This window comes from Mobula birostris, chromosome 6, assembly GCF_030028105.1.
Source record: "Mobula birostris isolate sMobBir1 chromosome 6, sMobBir1.hap1, whole genome shotgun sequence".
NCBI classification, from domain to species: domain Eukaryota; kingdom Metazoa; phylum Chordata; class Chondrichthyes; order Myliobatiformes; family Myliobatidae; genus Mobula; species Mobula birostris.
The window spans coordinates 108,210,229-108,220,772 of record NC_092375.1 but is presented as its reverse complement, the minus strand read 5'-3'; the positions used below and the strand labels follow the sequence as shown (position 1 = coordinate 108,220,772).

General features: G+C 49.1%; 1 protein-coding gene across 1 annotated transcript; it reads left to right on the top strand.

The window, feature by feature from the left end:
- The first annotated feature begins 374 nt into the window (after window positions 1-374).
- Window positions 375-1,325, top strand: LOC140199860 (cyclin-dependent kinase 5 activator 1-like). Its single transcript, XM_072262366.1, has one exon. The coding sequence runs from the start codon at window positions 375-377 to the stop codon at window positions 1,323-1,325; it is 951 nt and encodes a 316-aa protein (XP_072118467.1).
- Window positions 1,326-10,544: the final 9,219 nt, after the last annotated feature.

Sequence of the window (10,544 nt, the reverse complement as noted above, 5' to 3'; positions counted from 1 at the left end):
CTCGTTCTGGCTTTCACTGCAATAGGTTGGAGGGGTCTTGTTCTCGGACGTGTCAGTGGATCTGATTGGCTTGGTTTGCTGATCATCGCTGGGACGAAATCGGTGGTGATGCAGACCGCGTCAGTCCGGTGAGAAGAAGCTTGCGGTAGGTTGGGCGAGGGTGTCCGTGAACACATCCGAAGGTTTAGAGGCAGCTTGCTGTAGCCACTGACTCGGACCCCGTCTCCCACCAGCCACAGGGACCAGCAGGTTGCTGGATGCGGCGTTGTTGAGTTGGGTACGTCTGCATCCACCAACCCGAGCCCAGCGCCACAAACAGCAGCAGGTCTTACAGCCCCACAGGAAGGCAGCGCGGCCGGCTACCAGACCAGGAGATGGGCACGGTGCTCTCGTTGTCCCCGGAGCCCAAGGGCAAGGGAGGATCGGCCGATGCTGCGCAACAGGGCGGCAAAAATCCTAAGGAGAAGAGTCTGAAGAAGCATTCGGTCCTCATCTCCGCCCTGACCTGGAAGCGCCTGGTTGCAGCGTCCGCCAAGAAGAAGAACGCCAAGAAGGTGAATCCAACGCCAGCGGGGCAGGTGAACGCCGCAGGTAACAATGACCCGGTGAAACAGCTCAATAGCGAGAACCTGAAGAAATCCTTTCCAGGCTTGACTCAAGCTCCAGCCGGTCCCGAACCCTATCCGGGGCAACAGAAACCACCGAGTGTTCCCATCCCGGTGCCGGTACCCGTGGCCCCAAACAGTGTCAAGCCCCCCGCCAAAAACCTGCTGCCGACGCAGAAACAAGCCAGCAGTGGCAGCCTCGGCTCGCCCCGCAGGGTCGTGGTGCAGGCGTCCACCGGGGAACTCCTCCGGTGTTTGGGAGACTTCCTTTGTCGCAGGTGCTACCGTCTCAAGCAGCTGAACTCCAACGAGCCGGTGCTGTGGTTCAGAAACGTGGACCGCTCCTTGCTTATCCAAGGCTGGCAAGACCAAGGCTTCATCACCCCGGCCAACGTGGTGTTTGTCTACCTGCTGTGCCGGGAGGTGGTGGACGAGGAGCTCGCCACCGACTTCGAACTGCAAGCGACGTTCCTCACCTGCCTCTACCTCGCCTACTCCTACATGGGCAACGAAATCTCGTATCCCCTCAAGCCTTTCCTGGTGGAAGTCAACAAGGAGGTCTTCTGGGAGAGAAGTCTCGCTATCATCGACCGAATGAGTGCCAAGATGCTGCGGATTAATTCCGACCCGCATTACTTCACCGAGGTTTTCCAAGACCTCAAGAACGAATCTAACATCAGAGACTCCAATGGGCAGTATATAATTAACCTGGACCGTTAGATATGTTTTCTTTTTAAAAAAGAAATATAAAACATCATTAATTATAAATATATAATAGTCGAAGAAAGGGTGAACACATGTTTATTGTTAAATCTCAGTGAGAAGGGCTGCGGTGACAGAGCTTGGGATCTGGGTCTGGCAACACAGGGTTAGTGAGACATTTGGAATAAAGAGTTAAATTTTTTTAAATGACCCAGAGCCCTAAAACCAAACAAAATTGGCGTAGATTGGATTAAAAAAAATCTGAAGCCCAAATCCTCACTTCCGCGAGTTTTATTGAAAGAAAAAAAATGTTTTCCAATTTGTGCTGTAGATCACGGTATCAACGGTGGTCGTTGTTACATTTTTGAAAAAAGTTATTCTGGTTTTTGTTTTGGGGAGCATAACATCAACAGTGCATGCTGAACATTGTCCCTGTGGTAGTCCATTGATGGCTGTTTTAATATCAACATCGCGCAGTTGCAGTCAAAGGCTGCTGAACAAATTCTGTAGATAGAGTGTGAATTTAAAAAAACATATATGTATATACACATATAAATTTATTTATTTATTTTCCCCTCGGGGGAAGAAAATAATTCTTGAGAGCCTTGGGCGGCAGTGGGTGGATTGTGCGGGAGACAAAGGCGGCGGGAGAGAGAAACACCCGCTTTCCGTGGGACTAGTGTTTTAAAGCCAGCGTTTTAATTTGCACATTTGATCCGCAGAATCTCATTCTGTCAGTCTGAATGTACTTTTTTTTCCTCAGTGACAAAAAACACACAGAAAAGGGTGGGATGGGATCTTAACCAATTGTCAAATGTGCCAATTGTTGGGATACTCTAGATAAATTTTCGTTTTGTATTGTACATTAAACATGCCGTAACGAAAAAGAAATATATTGAGATATGAGCCGATTAGTCGCCTTCATTATTTCAAAAGTATTCATGCAAAGCAGCGAGTGTTTATTAATTTAGAATTTTATGTATGGCTGGACACGAGAATTTACGCGTGTGTGTGCATTTGAGCGTTAATTTCTTTATAGACAGCTCTTGCTGTGTGGAATTTTCTAATGTAAGTGTATTAATTAAACCCATCATACCTACTGGGGCATAGGCCGCCGACAGCAGCTCGCCAGAGTTCTCTGGCCCGGAGCGTCTTTCAAACGCATCTTCGAAAACCCTTCGCTCCCCAGGGCCGAACCCCTTGGAGTTTCTGTTGGCGTTTCTCTAGCTCTGGGTTTTTACGGAATGGAGTTGCTAGTCCCTTCGCAGCCGGGTTTGAGCTCATCCATGGCGGAGTGTATTTTATTATTTTAAAGTGTATGTACAGTTGTATAGCTAATCTATTAAAACCTGATGGTGCGACCATTTTGTAGCTTTCGGGTGTGGGGGGGGGGTGCGCGCAGTGAATAGACGCGGCCTTGATTCTCATTTGCATTTGTCCTTTAGTCCTTGTGCACTGATTACTGAGAGCAGATTTAACAGTAATCCCGACACCGAGACCGAGACCACTGCGATGGAATGAGATTGCGACTGCATTCAGTGCGCTAGACATGACGTATGTATTCCTGCACGCCGCTGCCGACCAGAAGGAACGTAGCTCAACATCTTGGGCAGCTTGAGGGGCGGATCGCCGCACTCCACCGAGCAGCGGGTGCGTTTTATACTAAAAACTCGCCGGCCCTAGTGAGCCCGGATTTACTCTCTCCCCCTCCCTACTTAAACCAGTAGTTTGCACATACAGGATGAGAGTTCGATCAGGCTGACTACAATCAAATCGTGCATCGCATGCAAAATCACTTCACTCAATATCTGCGAAACCTGAACGTGCCCAGAGCTTTATCGAGCGTCAACGGACAGTAACTTCCGGTGACTTTTGATTCTTTATCTATTTTTGCCCGCCTCTTCCCATCTCTATCTGTCTATATCTTGTCGGTCTGCCCCTGGGCAACACAACGGCGCAGCGAACAGTGCAGCTACTTCAAACCCCATCACGTAAATCCGCGTTCAACCTAGTGGAGTTTGCTTGTTCGAATTATTTGGCCACTTAATATCACATATGTGTGGTAGTTGAAGGGAATGGGGGGAGACTAACATAGGATTAATGTGAAAGGATGTTCGATGGTCGACGCGAACCTGATGGGCGGGAGGGCCTGTTTCCGCCCTTAATGACGACTACCAAATCAGTAACGCTATTTCAAACCGATTCCAGCTCTCTGCTAACACAGATACGCAGTACAGACAGCATCATGGTTTGTCTACACCCCATCTGGAATTTGCATATAACCACGTTGCACTAGACCGAGTTTTTCCGTGATTGCGCTTCTGACATCGGGGACCATTTGAGGATCTAAAAAGAAGATTATAGTGTAACACGTTGGCCCCGTTTACTTTTTCTTGAGAGTTGTAACCGGAGAGAAATGTGTTCTCTGTCCAAGGTCCTGAAGATTTAACCTACAGGCTAAATGGAGTTTGCTGTCCGAAGTACTGAACCTTGCATCATTATAATTCCGTACACGCATTTTCTGGGTTTATCCATGCAAATAAGTTCGGACCAGAAGGCAGATGTCAGGTTAAGTATTGAAAGACAAAATCGAAATAATAAGTATGATAGGTCAGATAGCTTTATGCTAGGAGTGTTATGGGTGAAGGTGATTATCAGTACATGGAACTATGATGTAGCCATTACTGAAACTTGGCTGAGAGAGGGGCTGGAATGGATGATTAATGAATTAAGTTTTCAAAGTTTTAGAAAAGAAAAGGGAAGAGGTAAAATGTTGGGGGGGGGGGTGGAGTTGCACGACTAATCAGGGACAATATTACAGCTGCATTCTGAGGAGACATAATGGAGCTGGTCAGTCATTGATTCCATTTGGGTGGAACTCAGGAATAGGAAGGGTGAAATCACACTGATAAAATTGTACTACAGACATCCTAGTCACCACCAGGACATTGAGCAAAGATATATCATCAGGTTAAGGAAATCTGTAAAAATGATAGGGTTGTTTTCATGGGGAGGGGTTTGCAATTTCCATAATATAAACTGGGTTCTTCTCAGTGTAAGAGGTTTATATGGGGCTGAATTTGTTAAGTGTATCCAGGAAGGTTTCTTAAATATATATGTGGATGGTTCAATGAGAGGAGGGACTGTACTGGACCTGGTATTGGTTAATGAGCCTGGCCAGAATTCCTTAACTTTAAGGATAGCTATAAAGATAAGTATAATCCTTGTGGAAATTGAAGAAGGGCAAATTATAAGGGCATTAGATAGGAACTAAGAAGCATTAATTGAGAACACCTTTTCTCTGGCAAGTCCACATCAGACATGTGGATGGTACTTGAGATCAATTGCACAGAGTACAGGAAAAGTATGTTAGAAGAAAGGCAGGTGATGGAAAGATAAGAGAACATTAGATGTTCAGAGGTGATGAATTTAGTCAAGAAGAAATGGGAAAAATATGTAAAGCTTCAGAAGTCAGGATCAAATGAAGAACAGGAGGAGTATAAAGTACCCAGTATAAAGAACAAATAAAGGGAATTAGAAAAGCCAGGAGGGGCCATGATTGTACTTGAGTATGATTAATGTGAATCTCAAGGCATTCTATACCTATATCAAATGTAAAAGGATAACTAGAGAAGGGCCTCTCAAGGGTAAAAGGGGAAACATTTGCTTGGATGCAGAGAATGTGAGTGAGGTAGTTAATGAGTACCTTGCTTAAGTATTTTCCAAGGAAAAGGACACTGAGAACCAGGAGATCAGTGCCGAGTGTATAAATACGTTAGGGTATTTAGAGGTTAAGGAGGAGGAAGTGTTGGGCCTCCTAATGAGTATTAAGGTGGATAAGTCCGTGGGGCCTGATGGGATTTTCCCCAGGTTATTGAAGGAGACAAGAGACAAGATTGCTGGACATTTGAATTTTGTGTCCTCTCTAGCTGCAGGCAAGGTCCTGGAGGACTGACAAATGGATGTTGTACCTCTATTTAAGAAGGGAACAAGGGAAAATCCTGGGAACTTTCTACCATTGAGTCTCAAATCAGTTGTAGGGAAATTGCTGGAGAAAATTCTTAAGGATAGGATACAGTGTTTGGACATCCATGGCCCAATTAGGGAGAGCCAGCATGGCTTTGTGCGTGCCAGGTCATGCCTTGCCAACTTGATTGAATTTTTTGACAAGGAGATGAGAGGGATTAATGAGTGTAGGGCAGTGGATGTTGTCTACATGGAGTTTAGATAGAGATTTGACAAAGTCCCTCATGTGAGGTTAATCCAGAAGATGAAGGTGCATGGAGTCCATGGCAAATTGGCTGTTTGGATTCAGAACTGGCTAGTGCATGGAAGACAGAGGGTAGCAGTTGAAGGGACATATTGAGCTTCAGGTCTATAAATAGTGGAGTTCTGCAGAGATCCATGCTGGGAACTGTGCTGTCTGTGATGTATATAAATGACCTGGAAGAAAATGCAGATGGATGGTTAGTAAATTTGTGGATGATACCATGATTGGTGGAGTTCTAGATAATGTAGAAGACTGGCAAAGAATAAAGTTGCAGATATGGGCTGAGAAATGGCCGATGAAGATTTACTCAGATAAATGAGAGGTGTTGCACTTTGGTAGGGCAAGTGCAAGGAGACAGTACACTGTTAAAGGCAAGATCCTTAACAGTATTGATGAGCAGAGAGATTTTGGGATCTAAGTTCATAGCTCCTTGAAAGTGGCTAAACAGATCGATAAGATGGTTAAGAAGGTTTATGGAATGCTTGCTTTAATTAGTCGAGACATTGAGATTAAAAGTCAAGAGGTTATGTTGCAACTTTATAAAACTCTGGTTAGCCCACATCTGGAGTTTGCATACAGTTCTGGCTGCCCCCCCACCCCACCATAGGAAGGATATTGAGACTTTGGAGAGGGTGTAGAGGAGGGTCCTGGAATGAAATATTAATCCTCCACAGGTGTCCTGACCTGTTAAGTATTTCCACAGTTGTTTAGAAACTTGCCAAGATAGGTCCTTCAGCACATCTAGTCCATGCCAAATTATTATTCTGCCTTGTCCCAACCCAGTCAACCTTTCCTAATAACTCAGGTCTTCATGTCCAAGCAACATACTTGTAAATTTTCTATATACTCTTTCAATCTTATTGATATTGTTCCTGTAGGGAGTTGACAAACAATTTCACACAATACTCCAAATTAGGCCTCATGAATATCCTATTCAACTTCAACATAACATCTCATCTCCTGTACTCAGTACTTTGACTTATGAAAGCCAATCGGCCAAAAGCTCCCTTTATGACCCTATTCTCTTGTGATGTCACTTTCAAGGAAATATGGATCTGTATTCCCAGATCCCTTTGTTCTACCCCACTCCTCTGTGCTCTACAGCTCACCTTATAAGTTATACCCTGGTTTGTCCTCCCAAAATGCAGCACCTCATGTTTGTCTGCATAAATTCCATCTGACATTTTCCCAGCTGGCCTATATCCTGCTGCAAGCTCTGATAGCCTTCCTCACTGTCCACTACACACACAAGCTTGGTGTTACCTGCAAATTTTCTGATCCAATTAACTACATTATCATGCAATTGTTGATATAGATGACAAACAACAATGGACCCATCCCTGCGAACAACATTAGTCACATTGCTTTCCTTCATCTTGATTTCTTTGCATCTTTGAGTTTCATCATTCAATCAGCTGCCATGATCAAGATTTCCTTACTTACACATTCCTTCTATTGTAAGCAACACCCCGCCCTTCACCTTTCCACCTAAAAAAGCACAACATCTATATCATCTACCAACCTTAAAGTCATTCATCCTAACATTCCATTTTATTTAATGGTGAGGGACTGGGATATGTTGATGTTCAGAGGGTCCAAAACATCCTTATACATAAGTCATTGAAAGGTAACATGCAATGCAGCAGGGAGCTGGAGGCAAACGGAATGTATGCATTAATTGCTACAAGATTTCACGACAAGAGTAAAAATAACACTATAATTATAAAAAGCCTTGGGGTATTGAGCATGCTTGGAATATATTGCACAATTTTACTCTTGCCAACAAAATAACATACTGCTATAGGTGGAGTGCAGGGAAGTCTATCATATGAGAAGAGTTGAACAACTTGAGGGAGACACAAGTGACTGCAGTTCTCCCCATGAATGTGCATGTTTTCTCTGGGTTCCCAGTTTCCTCCCACATTGAAAGACACATGGTTAGTGAGTTGTGGACATGTGATGTAGGCAATGGGAGCGTGGCAGTGTTTTCAGGTGGCTCAGCCCAAGCCTCTTTGATTTGATTTTATGCAAATAATACATTTTAGAATGTGCTTTGATGTTCCATCTTTATGTACATGAAACAAATAAAGCTAAACATCTTGAAGATGCTGAAATCAGGAACAAGAATCAAACTGCCTGTGGAACTCAACGTATTGAGTCAAATCTGTAGGATAAAAGCAATTGTCAACATTTTGGGTGATATCCTGCATCAGTATCAAAAGAGTTGGCAGCTCCTTCCCCATCATTCTCCTTCCCCAACACTCCTTCCCCGACACATTCCTTCCCATCATTCTCCTCCCCGACAGTCTCCTCCCAGACAATCTCCCCGTCGACACTCTGCTCCCCCGACACTCTCCTCCCCGACACTCTCCTTCCCCGACACTCTCCTTCCCCGACACTCTCCCCCTCGACACTCTGCTCCCCCGACACTCTCCTCCCCGACACTGTCCTCCCCGACACTCTCCTCCCCAACACTCTCTTCACCCAACGCACACCTTCCCAAAACTCTCCCCCCCGACACTCTCTTTCCCAAAACTCTCCTCCCCGACACTCTCCCACCGAACACTCTCCTCCACAACAATCTCCCCCGACACTCTCCCACCGACAGTCTCCCTGCCCGACACTCTCCTCCCCAACACTCCTCCACGACACTCTCCCCCGACACCCTCCCCGCGACACTCTCCCCCCGGAAACTCTCTTCCCCAACACTCAACCCCCCGACACTCTCCCCCTGACACTCTCCTCCCTGACACTCTCCCCCCGACACTCTCCTCCCTGACACTCTCCCCCCGACACTCTCAATCCCGACACTCTCCTCCCAGACACTCTCTTTCCCAGACTCTCTCCCCTGGACTCTCTTCCCCGACACTCTCCTCCTCCGACACTGTCCTCCCCCGACACTCTCCTTCCCGACACTCTCCTCCCCTGACACTCTCCCCGCGACACTCTCCTCCCCCAACACTCTCCCTCCCGACTCTCTTCTCCTTCGACATTCTCCCCCCCGACTCTCTTCTCCTTCGTCAATCTCCCCCCCGACACTCTCCCCCCGACACTCTCCCCCCGACATTCTCTTCCCCGACACTCTCCTCCCCCGACACTCTCTTCCGGTGACATTCTCCCTCCCCGACACTCTCCTCCCCGACAGTCTCCCTCGGACACTCTCCCACCCGACACTCTCCTTCCCTGACACTCTGCCCCCCGACACTCTTTCTTCCACGATGCTCTCCTTCCCTGACACTCTCCCCCGACACTCTCCTCCCCTGACACTCTCCCCCCGACACTCTCCTCCCCGACAGTCTCCTCCCCGACAGTCTCCTCCCCGACAGTCTCCTCTCCGACAGTCTCCTCCCCCGACACTCTCCCCCCGATACTCTACCCTCCGACACTCTCCTCCCCGACACTCTCCCCCCGGCACTCTCTCCTCCGACACTCTCCTCCCCTGAAACACTCCTCCCCGACACTCTCCCCCCGACACTCTCTCCCCCGACACTCTCCTCTCCCAAAACTCTCCTCTGCTGAGACTCTCCTCCCCTGACACTTCCCTCCCTCGACACTCACTGTCCCGACACTCTCCCTTCCGACACTCTCCTCCCCGACACTCTCCTCCCCGACACTCTCCTCTCCGACACGCTCATCCCCTGACACTCTCCTCCCCGATACTCTCCCCTCCAACACTCTCCTCCCCGACACTCTCCCCCGACACTCTCTCCTCCGACAGTCTCCTCCCCCGAAACTCTCCCCCCCCGACACTCTCCTCCCCGAAACTCTCCTCTCCGACACTCTCCTCTCCGACACTCTCATCCCCTGACACTCTCCTCCCCGATACTCTCCCCTCCAACACTCTCCTCCCCGACACTCTCCCCCCGACACTCTCTCCTCCAACACTCTCCTCCCCCGAAACTCTCCCCCCCGACACTCTCCACCCCGACACTCTCTCCTCCGACACTCTCCTCCCCGAAACACTCCTCCCCGACACTCTCCTCTCCCAAAACTCTCCTCCGCTGAGACTCTCCTCCCCTGACACTTTCCTCCCTCGACACTCACTGTTCCGACACTCTCCCTTCCGACACTCTCCTCCCCGACACTCTCCTCCCCGACACTCTCCTCTCCGACACGCTCATCCCCTGACACTCTCCTCCCCGATACTCTCCCCTCCAGCACTCTCCTCCCCGACACTCTCCCCCCGGCACTCTCTCCTCCGACACTCTCCTCCCCCGAAACTCTCCCCCCCGACACTCTCCTCCCCGAAACTCTCCTCTCCGACACTCTCCTCTCCGACACTCTCATCCCCTGACACTCTCCTCCCCAATACTCTCCCCTCCAACACTCTCCTCCCCGACACTCTCCCCCCGACACTCTCTCCTCCAACACTCTCCTCCCCCAAAACTCTCCTCCCCGACACTCTCCACCCCGACACTCTCCTGCTCTGACACACGCCCCCCCAACACTCTGCACCCCTGACACTCTCCCCCAACATCCTCCCCCCGACACTCACCTTCCACGATCCTCTCCCACCGACACTGTCCTGTCCTGACACTCTCCCCCCGACACTCTCCTCCCCGACACTCTCCTCCCCCGACACTCTTCCCCCCGACTCTCTCCTCCCCGACACTCTCCCACCCGACACTCTCCTCCGCTGACACTCTCCCCCCCAAAAATCTCCTCCCCGACACTCTCCTTACCGACACTCTCCTCTCCGACACTCTCCTCCTCGACACTCTCCCCCCCGACACTCTCCCCCCGACACACTCCCCCCCGACACTCTCCTCCCCGACACTCTCTTTCCCAGACTCTCTCCCCTGGACACTCTTCCCCAACACTCTCCTCCTCCGACACTCTCCTCCCGGACACTGCCCTCCCCCGACACTCTCCTCCCCTGACACTCTTCGCCTGGCACTCTCCTCTCCTGAAACTCTCCTCCGCTGACACTCTCCTCCCCTGACACTTTCCTCCCTCGACACTCACCC